The sequence below is a fragment of the Rhinopithecus roxellana genome, chromosome 5 (assembly GCF_007565055.1).
Source record: "Rhinopithecus roxellana isolate Shanxi Qingling chromosome 5, ASM756505v1, whole genome shotgun sequence".
NCBI lineage: Eukaryota > Metazoa > Chordata > Mammalia > Primates > Cercopithecidae > Rhinopithecus > Rhinopithecus roxellana.
This window is the reverse complement of record NC_044553.1, coordinates 152,764,164-152,782,968: the sequence shown is the minus strand read 5'-3', so window position 1 is coordinate 152,782,968 and position 18,805 is coordinate 152,764,164. Positions and strand designations below refer to the sequence as shown.

The 18,805-nt window shown below is 34.5% G+C and overlaps 1 protein-coding gene across 3 annotated transcripts in view; it reads right to left on the bottom strand.

Moving 5' to 3' along the window:
• The window catches only part of PPP4R4 (protein phosphatase 4 regulatory subunit 4), a 107,591-nt gene that overhangs the window by 26,037 nt on the left and 62,749 nt on the right, over positions 1-18,805 (bottom strand). For all 3 annotated transcript variants that reach the window (XM_030931664.1, XM_030931659.1, XM_030931660.1), the window contains 9 exons: positions 17,641-17,762; positions 14,841-14,963; positions 13,679-13,848; positions 13,227-13,346; positions 10,574-10,651; positions 9,284-9,367; positions 8,406-8,588; positions 4,657-4,762; positions 3,051-3,198 (listed from right to left, as the gene is read on the bottom strand). In XM_030931664.1, coding sequence (XP_030787524.1) covers positions 3,051-3,198; positions 4,657-4,762; positions 8,406-8,588; positions 9,284-9,367; positions 10,574-10,651; positions 13,227-13,346; positions 13,679-13,848; positions 14,841-14,963; positions 17,641-17,762 — 1,134 coding nt within the window. The remainder of the gene's footprint in view (positions 1-3,050; positions 3,199-4,656; positions 4,763-8,405; positions 8,589-9,283; positions 9,368-10,573; positions 10,652-13,226; positions 13,347-13,678; positions 13,849-14,840; positions 14,964-17,640; positions 17,763-18,805) is intronic.

Sequence of the window (18,805 nt, the reverse complement as noted above, 5' to 3'; positions counted from 1 at the left end):
GGTTGGAAAGGAAGAAACAAGGAGGTTGAAGAATGCCAGGAAGGTAAGAGTAAATCCCAAAACCTAAAAAAAAAAAAAAAAAAAAAAAAAAAAAAAAGCCTTTCTAGGAGGAGGCGTTTCAGAGGAAATACTCTGCTTTGCTAAGCTAAAAGTCTACTCTTTTTCCATGGCTGTTTTAGAGAGCGATGCTAGGTGGGTATCTATTTTATAGCTGCTATGTTCATTTATTCATCTGAATGCTCTCCAAATTATTATTTTTTATCTTTATTGCAACCCTTGAGACACCTGAATTTCATTTTTAGAGTTTCCAGAACACTTTCTCAGCTGAATCTTTACTTGAGGATTCTTCATATACAACAAAATTTGCTTTTTATTTAACCAAAAAGGGTAAAGAAGCTCCTCCTGTAGGATTTCCAGCACTATAAATAGCAACAATGGTCTCAATCTCATTCACAGTTCACCATGGATACAGCCTAACCTAGCAATGCTTTCTATAATTAAGGAATATCAACCCCCCAAAGAAATTATATCATTTCTGGCAGCTGTAGAAAAGGCTTCTCTGAATACCAAGAGTCTTTTTCCAGTTTGATATTGTCTAAACTTGGTGAATTTAAATTTTAAACATTAACTTAAGGAAAAACAAAAACACTTAACAATCTATGCACACTCCATTCTTTACAACCCAAGGCATGTCTAGAAAATAGATATTCAGCAGAAGCTACCCAATCCATTGTAGTGATTCATCTCTATGAGACTCCTGGGCCCCTGAGATGATCTAATTCTTGAGATTAGGGACCACACCTTTCAGATAATTTATGTGTATTATCTCAGTTATTTGTGCCTCAGAATAATTTATAAATTAGGTACTAAGGAAATCAATGCACACAGAAGTTTTGTAACTTGGCTAAAGATACACATTTAATGTAGAGCTGGAATTTCAGCTCAGGGAGTGTGGCAACAGAAACTGTCCTCCTAACCAACATGATCCTACCACCCTTGCCTGTGATGGCTTTCATTCTATCTGCACATCTCTAAAGCACTGAGCAAGTGCTTTTATACCCAAAGCCAGTTAGCATACAGTGTTGTCGGATACATTTCTTGGCTGGCAGCTGGCCACGCAAGAGAGTAGGAACCAAGACACACAGTTATACAATAATCTGCTGTCCTGCAAATCTCTGAAATTAACAGAGTAATAATTAATTATTCTTCATTTGGTTTTTTAAATTGGCAGATTTCTTTCTCGTAGAGTCAATGTCATGCTCTTTGTTACACTGATCAAAGTAGAGATGATTTCATTTCCTTTCAAATTATTTTTGTCAACTGCTTGATAAGTGACAATACATCACATTGAAAGTTGCTTTTATAGAATCACAATTGCAATTCACAAAATGTTCATAAAGCTGGACCCATTAGTTGTTTAGGAAAAGCTAAAATCTAAAGAATTACCAAAGGTTCCTTTTTTTGTTTTTTTTTGAGATGAAATCTTGCTCTGTCACCTAGGCTGAAGTGCAGTGGTGTGATCTCAGCTCACTGCAATCTCCACCTCCCAGGTTCATGTGATTCTCCTGCCTCAGCCTCCCAAGTAGCTGGGACTACAGGCATGTACCACCATGCCTGGCTCATTTTTATATTTTTAGTAGAGACGGGGTTTCACCATGCTGGCCAGACTGGTCTCAAACTCCTGGCCTTAAGTGATCCCGTCTACCTCGGCCTCCCAAAGTGCTAGGATTACAGGCATGAGCCACGACGCCCAGCCGAAAAGGTTCTTTTCAATTCACTTTAAATGTCAGCAGTACCCCACCTCTCATTTATAAAAGCACAAGAAACATACACCAAAAATTAAAGTCAATGCAGTTGTGCTTTCTGTATTTTCTCACATTTAAAATACAAAACAAAAACTTCTAGATTTGTTCCCATTAAAAAATGCTCATAAAATTCTTAGGTTGAACTTTTCAATATCTTTTGACAATTCATCTTCATATATATCTCAACACCAAGACTATTAATCTCAGTTAGCTTATTATCTCACCAACTCTTCCTATTAAAAAGTTTTGACGTTTTACGTATTGCCTAAAATTCACATCAGTTGTTTATAAAAGTGGTACACATGCATCTTTCAGATGCATAAAACTAAGTGCCCCTAATGTATAGAAATTCAGCAGGGAGTTCTAGAGTTTGTTCAGGAAAGCCTTTGGCCAACTGACTCTGATATCTCTCTTTCCTGCAGATCTGAGTTCAAGTTCAAAATAGAGACACAGGACTTAGAACACAGTAATCTAATGGCTGGGCTTAAATTTATTTTAAACAGGAGAGTTTAAAATTATTTTCATTCCATTATCAAACGTACAAAAATAGCTCTTAAGTAATAACATGCATGTACTTTAATGCCACTGAACTACACACTTATAAATGGTTAAAATAGTAAATTTTATATCATATATATTTTACCACAATAAAAAAGGAAGTGTTGTGTTCATTTGGAGAGAAAAAGGACAAAATATATTTATTATTTTTTTCCATTTCCAGGCAAGCCATTTTCAGATCTGTTCCTTCCAACTTAACAGTTAATCAAATGAAATTAACATTTTACTGGATTTCAAAAATATAAGGCAGCTAAACAAAAAGACAAGATGAAGACTTTGAAGCAGTTCTACTTCTTTGAAAAAACGGGCCTCTAAAAACTAACAGATGCTCATCAAACAACTTTGAAGTGATAAGGCTACCGACCATCTTTTCTTTAGTTTTAATGGTAGATCAACTCGATCTTCTAATCGTGTCAATGTGTACATCCAAATGGCCGAAGAAGCTTACCAATCTGGCTTTGACTTACTGCTCTCAATCCAGTAAAGACAAAAGATCTGAGACAGTGTTGAAAGAGTATGCTTCCAAGTCTTACTGATACCCATCAATTATGAATACTAAGAATTTCAAAGCACATGTAAATTCTTGACTTAAGTTTTTAATTGGCTAAGGAAAAGATTTTGCATATGTTCACTATAGTAGATAAAAATAAATACATTTTCAAATATTTTCATTGATTGATAACATACCTCACGTTTGCTACTGGATCATGTGTCAGTTCAATAGCAGGTAGAAAGAAATATTTACAGAAAAATGATTTGGAAAATATCTCTATAATAAATTCACAGGTATCCAAAAATCGAAGTCTATTCCAGTAACTTTTTCCTTGGCCCAATTCTAGAAACAACAACAAAAATTATATTTTTCCTACATGAAATTAATGTGACAAAGTTAGACACACAAAACGCATAACAAGTTTCTTCATACCCACAATATGGCTAGCAAATACAAGAGATAAGAGGGAAAAAATCATTATGATATACCTCAGATTTGTAAATCCCCAAATTGACACCTCAAAAACCATAAAAACGTTTTGTCAAACATTTCATTCAATTTCATAAGCATTTATTAACTATGGAGTGACTGTATATACTATTTTTTATCACCCACTATGCTAAGTACTTTATACATATTATCTCATTTAGCCCTGAAAAGCAGCCCAAAGAGATGCACATACTTCTTCCTCCTAAAAAATAAGGATACTGAGATTCAGTGAGTTTAAAGTCACACAGCTGGTAGGTGCAGAGCTAGAATTCAAACACAAGTCTGTATAACTTCAAATTGTTTTAAAATCAGATTAACTGTTTTGTTCCCTTTGTTTCCTTAAAAATGCCTAAAGTAGATACAGTCACATATAAACAGCATTACTGACAATAATTCAGGTCAATATTAAAAGGCTAATTTTCTACTTTTTACATAAATGTTCAAAAATAAAAACAAACTGAATCTTCTTTCAAAATAAAACATTCTAAACATGAGCCCCTACCACTGAATAATGAAAACCGAATTAAAATAAGATTATAAAAAGAAAGATTAAAGTATACTGAGCATACTTTTTCTTAAATGGTATTTTATAAAAGTACTCTAATTTTTTGGAAAGTAGTGATACACACTTAAACTGGTAAACCCCAATAACTAGAAAATCCCATTACCTGCCTATGCTGGATAATATAGTTTAGTAAAAACATTAAGACATTATGGGCAAAGCAAATATACAATAATTAACAAATTGACTAAGTATATATAGGTGTGTGCAAATATTTCTAAAATCAATACTATAAACCAAATGTTTTTGCCTTGATTTTAGCCTTTATCAAATTAAAATAAATTTGTATTTGTAAACTAACTTAGTTTCTTAAGACATTATAAACCAACTAGGCTCATCAAATTTATATTCAAATATACTATCAACTCTATTCAAGGAAAAATCCCAGATTCTGTTAAGTATGTGAATATTGAAATAGGACCATAAAATAAATGATTAGATTCATGGATTTTCTATTTATATTTTAGTTCCAAATGTTATTTCATCAGGGTAGAAACTGAGCTTTCAATATAGGTAAACATATTGTAATTTCTAAAGTGTAGACAATCACAAAAGAAAACAGAGTAATTATTACTTTCATTCATCACAGATCTAATCTTGCCATAGGATTTCTAAAAAATAAAAATCAACTTATAAAACCCAATAGTAACCTAATTATTCACAGCAAAATGACACATAAGTCAGATATAACTAAAGCCAACTAGTTTGTTTACTTTCCTTTCTCAAAATAGTAGACAATGATTACTTACGTTCAATTAATTTTTGAATGACCTCATGTCTCTGTTCTTGTTTACGATTATAACGCAGAAAAATGCATAGAGTTCGTGAGGCTGCCTTTTGGACAGGTAAGACATTCTTGAAGAAATAAGACAGACAGACAGTTATACTAGGCTAATTCTAGTCTAGATAATTTGGCCCCACCAAATCAATTTTAAGTCATTGACTAAATAAAATAAGGTGTTCGCTGCCTCTCAACTCATTGAACTTATTACATCCTTATGGAAGTATCTTCATAATTTAATGTTAATCACTCAGGCAAATCAACCAATACTTATATTACAAAATTAATTTGGCATAGTCAAGTCCAAATCATCCAGATTTGACTCTTATTTCCTTGCCATCTCATCTTACATTATCATATACACCCCTGCCACTTATTCTTTTAGCTGTTCCCTGGACTTTGTCATTCATTCATCTGACAAACATTTGCTACAACATGCCATGTGTCGGGTACATCACCAAAAATATGTCACTACTAAAATATACATTTAGAGATCCCGTGATCAGGTATACTCTTCAATCCTTCTGGCTTAATTCTAGCTCTTAATGATACAGATGACATTTAGAATCCAAAGAGCACCATGTCAATCATTCTTACCAGTATTTCAAGTCCTTTGTCCTTTCAATTTCTGTCACACCACCAGGCAGAACCTTAATTCTAAATAAATATGGCCATTTACCTTTCCTGGGTTTGGGTTCAAACCATACATTAGAGAAAAATTTCTCAACCAGACATATTGTGTCCAGTATAAATTCATGTTCATTATCTTGACTTACATAAAAATATAATGTTGAATTACTAAAGATCCCAAATATTATAGTGGGGATCCTTGAAATTCAAAAAGAATGAAACTTTACATTGCTGAGACAGTGTTGCCTGCTACCTCCTCTCATATTTCATATGAGCTATTCACATTATATCAGGTGTAATTTGAGTGGGGTTTTTAATCTGTTTAATCTGTTTAAAAAGAGGGTATTTCCTTTGATTTAGAAAAGAAAATTTAAAAAATATACATAAGCAGAAACATGACTGGACTTAAGGAAAATGAATTTTTGATAAATGGTGAATTACATAAAAGCATGTTATTCTTTCTTTCATTTTACACATACTGATAGAATTTCAAATACATATATAATAGTCATGAAAATATATATATTTTGTACCTCACATAAAACACATATTATAGTTTATGGTATAAGGTATTCTCCTGGGCCAGAAGTCAAAGATAAATATAATCAGGTCAAAAGCACTTAAGAACCAGCTTGAAGAAGTTGTAACAATTTGTGCACAAAAACATAATAACTGCAATAACATTATTTTATCTAAAAGAGAGTCGATGTTAAAAACAAAGTGCACTTGTCACCATTAAAAATAGCTACTACACCACCTCCTAGCTCTGAAAACTGATAATTAGAGGAAAAAAATTGAGAATTCATCCTGTCTTTACCTTAGTAAATGTAGCTCAAGGCAATCAAATAACCAATGTGGACAAAGGAATGCACTTCTTCACACAATGCCACCATCAAAAATGCATAAGAAATGATGGAATTTTAAAATTATTTAGGAAGTTATAATGAAATCACCGATTCAAGTAAGGATCATCAATGGATTCTAAAACTAACAGGTAAAAGGCTGATAGGAAACTGGTATTCAGAGGGCTGAAATACCAGCTGAAGATTGAGCTGGCTATTCAAGCATAATTTTAGAATAATTTTTTTAATTCTATGAAAAATGACATTGGTAGTTTGACAGGAATGTGTTGAATCTGTAGAATGCTTTGGGCAATATGGCCATTTTAACAATATTAATTCTTCTAATCCATGAGCACGGAATGTTTTTCCATTTGTTTATGCCATCTATGATTTCTTTCAGCAGTGTTTCATAGTTCCCCTTGTAGAGCTCTTTCGTCTCCGTGATTAGATGTGTTACTGGATATTTTTTGTGGCTATTATAATTGGGATTGCATTCTTGATTTGGCTCTCAGCTTGAACGTTATTGATGTATAGAAATGCTACTGATTTTTGCACATTGGTTTTGTAACCTGAAACTTTACTGTAGTGGTTTATCAGGTCTAGGAGCCTTCTGACAACATCCTTAGGGTTTTCTAGGTATAGTATCATATCAGCAAAGAGAGATCATTTGACTTCCTCTTTTCTTATTTGGATGCCTTTAATTTCTTTCTTTTGCCTGATTGCTCTGCCTATGACTTCCAGTACTATGTTTAATAGGAGTGGTATGAGTGGGCATCCTTGTCTTGTTCCAATTCTCAAGCGGATGGCTTCCAGCTTTTGCCCAATCAGTATGATGTTGGCGGTGGGTTTGTCATAGAGAGCTCTTATTACTTTGAGGTATGTTTCTTCAGTGCTTAGTTTGTTGAGGGTTTTTAACACAGAGACACTGGACTTTATCAAAAGCCTTTTCTGCGTCTATTGAGATGATCATGTAATTTTTGCTTTTAATCCTGTTTATGTGGCAAATAACATTTATTGATTTGCTTATGTTGAACTAACCTCACATTGCAGGAATGAAGCCCACTTGATTGGTGAATTAACTTTTTGATGTGCTACTGGATTTGGTTTGCTAGTATTCTCTTGAGGATTTTTATGTTGATGTTCATCAGGAACACTGACTTGTAGTTTTCTTTTTTTGTTGTGTCTTTGGCAGATTTTGGTATCAGGGTGATGGCAGCTTTGTAGAATGAGTTAAACAGGAACCCTTCCTCCTCAATTTTTTTGAATAGTTTCAGTAGGATTGATTCCAGCTCAGAGCAGGTTGCAAGGTATGTCTGCTGGTAGTCTGGCCGTGCAGTTTGTCAAGGGTGGAAGATCCCTGGGCAGGGCAGTGGTACAACTGGTATACAACCAGGTAGGCACATGCACCCCAGGGTTTTCAGCCCAGCAGATGAGTGTGGGGCCCACCCAGCTTGCACTCCCCCAACTCAGCATCTGCCCCAGAGGTAGGCCTGACCAGTTGGATTTGTCCCAAGCCTTCTGTGCCCAGATCACAGAGCCATGGAATGTTTCTATATTTCAAAACATTGCAATAGGATGTCATATTAAATGTAAGTTGAATTATGAGTTAAATAATCCCCTTGGAAATTTCTGTGAAAAAAGTAGACAACTTTGTGGGGAGGCTTGAGTGCCACCTTGTTTTGAGGGAGGAGTCTTTTTTTTTTCTTTTAACACTATTTATAAGGCTATCAATACTAGGGCATCCATGTATTTGTATAAGCTTTCTCTGTTCCATTGCCACACTATACAATTAACCAAACTTATAACAGGAAGCTTAAGGGGTGCCTTGGCAAAACAGCATAGCTGGGGTCAGACATAAAGGGTGTGGATGCATCAGAGGTGCACATCAGAACAGAAGGTCCTTTGCAGTCAAGGTCACTGAGTCCTGTCAACCTTCCTCTTAAGAAGAACTATTTCAAGTTTGAAGTGAGTCTACCCTGTTCTTGGCAGTATATGATCAAAGGATACGTGAAAGTGCCACCTAGTCATTCCTCTCTCCAGCTAGAGAGAAGATTCGCAGAGGGAGACCTAGTGGGGAAGGAAAGGGAAACCTGAGTCCCCTCCTCTGGACCTAGGAGGCTGACATCCTCCTCGGGAGAATGGAATGAACTGAGTTTGTTCCACTATTTTGAAAATATGAAGAGTTTTGAAAATTCCAGAATCAACCATGAGTTCAAAAGAGTAAGATGAAAGGTACAGAGCTCACATTTGTCATCACGATTGTGAACATTCTTTGTAAGAAACGGTAATAAATCTGATCACTTGATATGACGTGTGGCAGGCAGGCATATTTCTGAAGTAGCTTCTCATGAATTCTCCATTTCAAAGAGGCTGCAGCTCGCTGTTCAGCGGCTGTGAGTGCTGGAATCAAGTCAGGCAGAGAAGATAACTGAAAAATGAAATGCATCAAAAAAAATCAATTATAAATAAATAAATAAATTGCAGCACTCAGTAAAAGTACTCAATTTTGTAACACATTGGGGAGGGGAATACTCCTTCTCATTTCAGAGTTTAGGAGATATCTTAGTTGTCACAAGGAGATAATTATCTGACTAAATCAAACACTTATTAAAAGAAATCATTAAGTAAAACGTATGATCCCTGTGAACCAAATTTTGAAATAAAAACTGCAACTCATTCTTCTTCCTGTCAGATTATCATAGCAACTTTTCTAACTACAGTAAAATGTATTATATATTACTGTCAGCAAGCTTTGACCTCCTAAATTCCTATCCTTTTCTTAGGTTACACAGTGGCTTAAAATTAATAATAAAGAATAAATTTCTACCCTTTTGTCCTATTTGCTATTCTTGGAATAATCATTAATGCTAATGAAAAATGAAAATATGAACATAAAGTCCAAAGACAATAAACAACAATCATGGTAATTTAAAATTATTAACGTAAGAAAGATAGAGGAAATTCAAGCTGTTCATACTCTAACAGGCTTTTACTGACTACCTACTATGTGGCATACACTATTTTACATGCTTTCCAAACATTCTTTCATTGATGCCTCACAACACCCTGTAGAGTAGGATAATATTTACACAGCTCAGAATGTTTCTGAAAGATGAAGTTTACCTTATTTTCTTGAACACTGCTTTCTCCACCAGTAGACATAAGTTCCAAGATTTCTGGAAGATGATCTATAAGAGCATCTAGTACCTTTTAACAGAGATATTTATTACTGTTATAGTGATTACTATGTTTTATTTCTAGATTAGTTAATTCTACATGTCAATTTCTATATAGTAATAGTGGTTTTTTTTTTTTTTTTTTTTTCCCAAACAACATTTTGGGTATTTCTATTTTCTCACTCTGCCATCTTCTTGCTGAAAAGTCTTAGAAACATGATCAACTGCCTTGGCCAACCTTCGAAAAGAGATTAGTGTACCTGCCTCTTGACATTGTTCAAATAGTCTAAATCTGAGACAGCTACTTCTACAAAACTAACATGTTCAAAAACTGCCTCCAAACTTTTAACAGGTATTTTAAATCAGATAATATTCTCAGTGATATCAAAATACTCATGAGTTGCGCTTTGCAAACTAACATTTAGGTGAAAGAAATACCTAAATATAGCATCAAAATAAAGTATTTCAGCCGGGCGCGGTGGCTCACGCCTGTAATCCCAGCACTTTGGGAGGCTGAGGTGGGCGGATCACGAGGTCAGGAGATCGAGATCATCCTGGCTAACACTGTGAAACCCCATCTCTACTAAAAATACAAAAAATTAGCCGGGCGTGGTGGTGGGCGCCTGTAGTCCCAGCTACTTGGGAGGCTGAGGCAGGAGAATGGCGTGAACCCGGGAGGCAGAGTTTGCAGTGAGCCGAGATCGTGCCACTGCACTCCAGCCTGGTCGACAGAGAGAGACTCCGTCTCAAAAAAAATAAATACATAAATAAAAATAAAGTATTTCAAAGTCTTTGTAAGTACATATTAAGTGGTAAAATACTACACAAACAGTGGCAAGAGAAAAAAGTTATAAAATGTGATATATGATTACAATTGAGTAAAATAAAAACCTTTATATAGGAAAGAACATTCATATAAAAAAAGAAAAAGAAAACAAATAGTAACAGTCATTGAAATTAGAGGCATTCTTTTGTCTGTTTTTTGGCACTTCCTAAATTTTTCTTAATAAACAAATATGCATATACTAAGTTTTAAAACTGAATATATTTTAAAATCTAATTTTTTAAACTATTTTCCCAATATCCAGTTTATGATACAGTAGTACAACAATTTGAAGCTTCTGGAGCTAGTCAGCTGAAAGAGTCCACACAATTCCAAGAAGTAGGGGAGAAAAGGCATTGGTATATTTGGACCAAACATAAAAGAATTAAAAATCAAAGAGTAAGAAAATATTACCTCCAGTGATTCATCTTGTAATAATGTTATTAGTTCTTGATGTATTAAATATACTCCAGAATTCAGAAGCTTAGACACCTAAAATATAGCAATAAAGTCTCTCAGATTTAAGGCTACTAGACAGATACAGGTTACAACAATTTTTAAAAATACATCCTTGTTATATATTTCTTCTAAAAGCCATGTTATAATGCAAATATAAAATTAGATTCTATAAAAATTAGTGGCACAAATAACCAGCTTTCTAGTCTGCCTCATGACATGCTGAACTGTGTGGACACACACAGGGGTGAGGAAATACAAAAGAATGGGATTTACCAGAGTCATAACTTTCACATCAACAGCAATAACAAGCCAACAGGGGCCTCTAGTTCACATTTTAAAGTCTTAGAGCAGCCAACAGGGTCTTAAAGGATATCCTAGGTATGTAAGTATTCATATGAGTTCAGAACTTCCCAGAGGGTAACTTCTACTGAAGGCCTACAGTGATACCGGGGTAGTTATAACTCCTAAGAAAGCAAACCAACTTTCCTTTTCCCCATCAAAGACTTTAATCAGCATGAGAGGAGTTGGGAGAGTCTAGAATAATACAGTTCCCCTTGTAAACAGTAGTTTTTTGTCTCCTCCAGATAAACTCGGAGCCCACAATGGTGGATTTACCTGTTTCTACTTCATCTTATTCTTTTTAAAACACACTGGGCTTGACTAAAGTTTTATTTGAGAGAAAAAAAAAAAAGGTCCCTGGATAAAGAAAGTGTTTTAAAATTCTTTGCTCTAACACAGTTGTTTTTGACTTGTCGAAATATTTCCAAAATATTATTATTATGAAAAATAAGAATAAAGAATACAGTAAAGCAATTATCAGAAGCTAGCATTAACACTGTTAGAAAAATTTAAATCCGCCAGTGGATTTTCATTACTTAAAAAAAAAAAAAAAAAACTTACACTAGCCCTTCATTTTATGGAGAGGCACATCATTCTTACCCTATCTACATGGTATGATTGTGGTAGAATATGAAAACTAGCCACCCAGCAAATACAGATCAATGATTATCAAACTCACTTCCACCAGTGAAAGCATATTTGTATACATATGTACATTTCCATATGTTTAATTATATGGTGCTATGTTATGTCCACTATAAAAGATAAATAAAATTATATATTAAAGTGATGAGAAAAAAACAGAAAGTCTAAAATTATATAAACACTGCATTCTCAGACTCCAATCTTGAATAACTGTCTCTGGAGACTACTGATCTAACAAGTACATGTGGACGTGGTAACCAAGCCTAAATGACCATTTAATGCATCTTGGAGGTGAATATTCTGCTCAGCTGGACAGTGCTCTCTACCCTATCCCCACTCCTCCTAAAAAGCAGAGTTCTACAGGTGTGTTTTACAAAGATAATATAATTTTGCAGCATTGAAATTATTTTAACTAATTATACTTTAATTTAAAGGGAAGATGTCCAGGATTTTGTATAATGCATATATATTTCATTCATACCAGAAAAAGTGTTCTTTCAAAAAAGTAAAGCTGTCACCCAATAGCCAAAAAAGAATCTAAGCAACATTTATAATGATGCTATGGATAGATATCCTGCACACTTGCAGATAATCAAAGTGCTCTGACATAGGGACACAGTGCAAGGAAGGGGGTGAAATATTCTCACTGAGAATAAGAACTTACACCACTTATCCAGAGGTTTCCTTTTTTTTTTTTTTGAGACGGAGTCTCGCTGTGTCTCCCAGACTGGAGTGCAGTGGGGAGATCTCGGCTCACTGCAAGCTCCGCCTCCTGGGTTCACACCATTCTCCTGCCTCAGCCTCCTGAGTAGCTGGGACTACAGGCGCCCACCACCATGCCCAGCTAATTTTTTGTATTTTTTGTAGAGACAGAGTTTCACCGTGTTAGCCAGGGTGGGCTCGATCTCCTGACCTCGTGATCCACCCGCCTCGGCCTCCCAAAGTGCTGGGATTACAGGCGTGAGCTACCACGCCCGGCCTATCCAGAGGTTTTTATGTGTCAGTTTTGAAGTTGAAAGTTATAGCTTATCCGTATTTATTGCAACCACTGGTATATGTGCACGTCTTGCTGTCATTCAAGAAACATGCCCCAAATTTCAACTTCAAGGGTTAAAAAGTTAAATTCATCATAAAAGTTTCAACTTACTTTTGCTCGTACTTTATAGAGAGTCATAATAGCAGAATCTAAAAGCCATGCTCATGAAACACCATCCATTTGTAGTAAAAATAATTAATGAGTTTCAATTTTCTATTGGTTCTCAAGTGCTTAAGTTTAGGTGCAAAGTTAACTGTAAATATTATAAAGCATATAAAAACTGATTTTGCCTTAAAATCTGCATCACCCATATCTACCACAATGTCTGGTTTAAAGTAAACACTTGGTATAGATATGCTGAATGAATGGGTTAATAAAAGAATTCACAAATAGCATGTATTTATGGAAATGGATTCTGTAAACATACTAAGAAAGAAGAAAATTATGGAAGTTTTTAAACAAGATTTAAGACTAGAACATGAAAGAGATATCCAGTCTATATCTTATAATCTACAAGCACAAAATCATCTAGTATACATACGTAGAATTAACAACAAATGTAAAGTGATACTAAGTCTTCAGACTTACTTCATAAAAGCAAATAGCAATAGTGTATCTGACTGGTACTTCAGGGTCATGGCAAAGGCAGAAGAATGTAGAATAGAGTTCCATGTGGAAGTTTTTAGGATCAACAAAAACAGTCATGGCCTGGTGGAGGTGGAAGGGAGGAGATGAGTGGGAAGGAAAGAAAAATATGCATCAATACCTAATATTATAATCATCTCACTTAAATTGAAATCACATTCTCTGAATTGTAATTTAATTAGAAATCATATTTGGAAGATCCAAATATGTATATATCATTCTGATTTATACACAGAGATATAAATTTCTCAAATATTTACTCTGTGTGTACTGTGTACACTAGACATAATGCTAAGCAGCAAGTGTCAAAAATGGCAATATTTTGAATGCCATCTATGCACCTATTTTAAAGTTATAATAAAAATCCTCAGTAAATATAAATACATATTTATTACCGGAAAGTTATAAGCACAGTTCTTCCGTACTGAAATATATTTCTTCTCCTGCTCTAAGATTTGGGGTGGAATCTGATTTTCATTGTGTCCATTTTCTTGTTGCAAACCCAATGTACAAAGTTTCTTATAAAATTCCAAAAATCTCAAGTGCTGATCTGGAGTGAAAATTCCTAAAACAAATATAAAAACCTATGCTCAACATTTCAATCGAAAACAAAATTTAAAAAGGGAAAAGTCAAAGTACAATAAAAATATAATTGAAGCCAAATACTTAAATAAATGGTTGCAGATAGTTTACAAATAAAAGGAACATGAAAAGAGTAACTGTTAGAATCTAACAGATCACATTATTTTACCTCATATTAATTCCAGTAATATTTTAATTTCAAAAGTATAACTTACATAATGCAGGAACTATGCCTGCATTAATTGCTGCAGCATGTATCATATTGTAGGCCACTAAAAAGTCGCTAATAATAACATTGTGGCTATTTATACATCTGCTATTTTCTGATAGTAAATGTTTTAAAATTGCTGGCAGAAAAGACACATGCATGTGTGTATGTGTCTCTGCAGGAAAGGAGCTTAAAAACGGAATCTGAAAGACAGCAAAGTAAATTCAAAACATTTTTAATCAATGGAATGGTTCCACATTCATTAAGTATCTTGAGGAGCTAGAAACTCATAATATATTGTTATGAGTTCATTATTAAACAGTCTATCTCACACTGATATAGTAAGCTAAGAACTATGTGTTCAAAATGCCAAGAGTTATGGTATTATTCCACATCCCAAGCTGAACTTCTCTAATGATATAATAAATTATTCAATAAATGGTTAATAAGTGTATACTTGCCTACATACAAATAGTGAATAAGCCTGAGCATCTATTATCACATACCAAATAATACATAAGTATAAAATATTCAGAGATTTAAAGAGCTATGCTTACTTTATTCTGTCATTGTTCTTTCAAATAGGTTCTACTGGTGAAAAAGTCATTCCTAAATGTGCTCTAAATGATGCTATCAAAATTCTAAGATCTCATAAGATTTTTATATACTTAAGGGCTAGGCTTTACAATTAACTGAAGAGCCAAAGTTTAATGACTAAGGTAGAAAAAAAGGGAAAACAGTCTCAAAATTCTTAGGATATATCATACCATATAGTCCATGACAGAGTTTTCCTAAATGGAAAGATAAAGAAATAAGAATTGATTCATCTGCTTTGAAAGATTTTTCACAAAATGATTTCACTAAGGGAAGTATAGTTTGACTTCTGTCATCTGGAAAACAAAACAAAATAATACATACTTTAAATTCAGTCATCCACACTGCACATGTGGAAACTAATACACACAAATTCCAGAAAGAAAAATTACTACGTTAGCCTCATAGTAATAGAAAATACCTGAAAGCAATGATGATGGAGGTGGGTGGTGAAAAAGGGCTAAGAGGAGGCTTGAAATGATCAAAAACTTTAATGTCAGGTTAAGGGATTTGGACTTCAGATTGCAGGCCATTGGGAACAGAATATAAAGAGTGATTATGAATTAAAGAGCTAAGATGATTGACGATTTGAGTCTGAATAACTAAAAGAACTCTAATACCATTAACATAAATAAATAGTAAGCAAAGGAAACTTTTCTTATTCGCTTTTACACACATCTCATACCATGCTGCAGCTTAAGCCCATTTTATCATTTCATTTTTTACTAAAATTACATTAGCTTATAATATGTTCTATGTATTGAATTTCATCACTTTTACTTCTTAGATGGCTCTTCTTTAAAAAATTAATCGATTCTTTGAGTACATCTGCTTAGGTCACAAGTATCTGACATACTGAGGATATTTAACTCTCAATTCTAAATGCTCTCCAAATTTCTCACCGTTTTCTTAAATTTCAGAAATGAATCACTTCTTTATTGTCTGGAAATGTTAAGTAAAATGCTGTAACAGGCTTACGAGTATTATTATTACTATTATCATTACATTTCGGCGCGATATCTACTATTTTTGTTAAATGACATTCATTCAACACACCGTGTTTCTTACAGAACAAGCCTTGTAACTAAGTAGAAGTAGAAATATGAATAATAAATAGTCTCTTATTTTGAGAAATGCAAACCAGCAAAAAAGCCAAACACAAAAAATGTAAGACAATGTGATCACTGTCTTAACAGCTGGTATGAGGCGGGGATCTATAAACTTTTTTTGTAAATATTGTAGGCTTTGCAGGCTGTGTCCCAACTACTCGGCTCTGTTCTTGTATCACAAAAACAGCCACAGACAATACCTGAACAAATAAGTGTGGTTCTGTTCCAATAAACTTCATTCACAAAAACAGGGGGTGGGCCAGATTTGCTCTAGGGGCCATAGTTTGCCACCGCCTGGTGTCAGGGATTTAGAAAGACGTCAGGGAGGAAACTGTATTTAAACTGGAAACGAAAGAAGCAGAAGGAGTTGGCTAGGAGAAAAACAGAGGGAAGGAACAACAGAGAAAGAAAAAGTATGAGAAAAGACTAGAGGTGTGAAACAAGGTATGCTAAGCAAGTGGGACTGGAGCATCAGACACAAGAGGAGTGGGAAAGAATGGTAGGAAAAAAGCCTCAAACACAGGTTAGACCCAGCTCTGTGATAAATGGGTGTGGGCAGTAAAAGGGAAAAGATCAAAGATGATGGCAAGGTTCTAGTTTGGAGCCTGGGGATGCCCCATTATTAGAGGAAAAAAGATTTATTCATTCACTTATCATGTATTGAGGTCTTACTCCTCTGGTTTGTCATATTGTCTAAATGACTGTTCTGGAAAATCCAAACACAATTATTGTCCATATTGCAATAATCTTTAAGAGGCTTCCTGGAGTTCAGAAAAAATGTTGGTAATCCAACTAAATGTAATACTATAATTACACAATTGAATTCTGTACTTAAGTACTTGACATTTACCCCTCCAAATTTCACTTTATCAAAATAGTTAACGTTTACTGATAACTAATGTCCAGCATTAGTCAAGAGTCTAGTCATACATTCAGTAGAGCAGTTAACTGTCTCTGTGACATGATTTATATAACACTAAGGAATATCTCTTTACCCTCTCCCACTCAAATACCCCATCCCAAATTTCTCCCCCAATGGCCATGAGATTTCTAGCATTAAAATATTATTAAAGAGAGGAAACTCATGTAGACAATGTCTTAGGATCTGTCTTAATGTCAATTAGGTGAAAAAGTTAAAGTAAATTCTTAGCCCTATACACACACAAGTCAGTTAAGTTTTGATAGGAGAAAAGAGAGATGGAATATGTAACAGCAACACTGTACGCCATGTGGTATTGGTTTTAATATGGTTTGTCCCCATCAAAATGCCTGTCAAGGCTTGGCCCCAGTGCAGCAATAGCGGATGGTGAAATCTTTAAGAGGTGGGGTCGCATGGGTCCACCCACTGGCTCCACTCTCATGGGTTGACTGGTGAAGTCCCTGTGGTATTAAGTGAGATCTCCTTCACAAGGGACTGGGTTAGCTCTCGTGGGACTGGGTTAGTTCTCTGGAGAGCAGGTTGTTACAAAGTCAGTTTCTTTTGTTCCCTCTCCCTTTTGCAGGTCTGCTTCCCCTTCCACTTCTCTGCCACATCATGAGGCAGCATGAGGCCCTCATCAGAAACAGGTCAGATGGGGCTGCCTAATCTGGAACTTCCCAGCCTCTAGAAATATGAGCCAAAGTGAATTCCTTCATAAATGACCTGGTCTCAGGTATTCTGTTATAGCAACACAAAATGGACTATGACACTATGAGGTAAAAGTGAAAGCCAAGAAGACACCAAAACAGAATGAATCATAAAAAGAGGGAGAGGAAGGGAGGCTTAACATAAGAAATTCTAAATCTACTTTTATTCCTGATTGGTGACATAAAACATGTAGAAAAACACTATTTTCAGAAGCAAAGATGTATCCACATGATTTACCTGTATCAAATATGTCAAGCAGATTAACCAAAGTTTCAAAAGCTGCAAGTCGTACACTGCTGCCTTCATCCCTAGAAAGTTCTATTAATTCAGGGAGCACCACGCTTTTTGTAAGTTCTGTCCTGCACAGTAAGCAATAGAAGAAAACAAATCAAATCAATAAATGTGTAGCAAGAACTTACTAAAAACCAGTGACTGGGCTAGTTGCTGCAGAAAATATGAAAAATCATAAAGATACTGTGTCTGCTCTCCAGAAGCTTTCAGTCTTATGGGGAAAGCATATCATACATATAAGAAACATTAATAGTAATTTCATAATGATTTAAATCAATCCCACTTCCCCTAGCATAATATTGTTACCTACAGAAATCTTAATAACTAAGAGTTTATATTAAACTTTATAAATTATAATATAGTTTTCCATTTTAAGCAATTTCAGCAAATATCTGGACTAATTAGAATAACTTATCAGTAGTAACTGCAGAAACCTAAATAATGTATTTTTATCTAGATTTCAGGGTATAAATTATTTTTCCATTCACCTAATACATGATATTATGGTAACTAATTTCTATATAGAAGATGATATATTACTCTAGGTGTCCTACCTAGAAGAATGAAATATAATATAAATGCTTTTAGGGAGTATATAATATTTATAAGACAGTTACAAATAGTTCTTATTCAACACTTTGTGTCTGCTTATTCCTCATGATAAGGTGTCATTGTAATGACAAACACTTTGATAAAGGAGAGGTTTATTATGTGGGTAGCTTTCTTGGGTACAAGATGGAAAATGGCATCAATTATAATTGAAATAAGATGTTGATATAGTCCAAGAAAGTTATTAAGAGCTGTAGAAAACTTTAAAAAATTCAGGGCAAATTTCAACAACTCTAAGACAATGCTGTCAACTTTCTCCAATGATGGAAATGTTTATCATTTGTATTCTTCAATAGGGTAGCCACATGTAGCTACTGAGCATTTTTTAAAATAAGTTCATTATGAATGAGGAACTAAAGCTTTAATTTTCTTTAATTTTCCTTATTTTAAACTAAAATTGCCACATGTGACTAGGGGCTACCATATTAGACAGCATAGCACAAAGACAAGGACTTCAGCAATTGAAGTGCCAAAAAAAAAAAAAAAAATGTTTCCAAGAGAT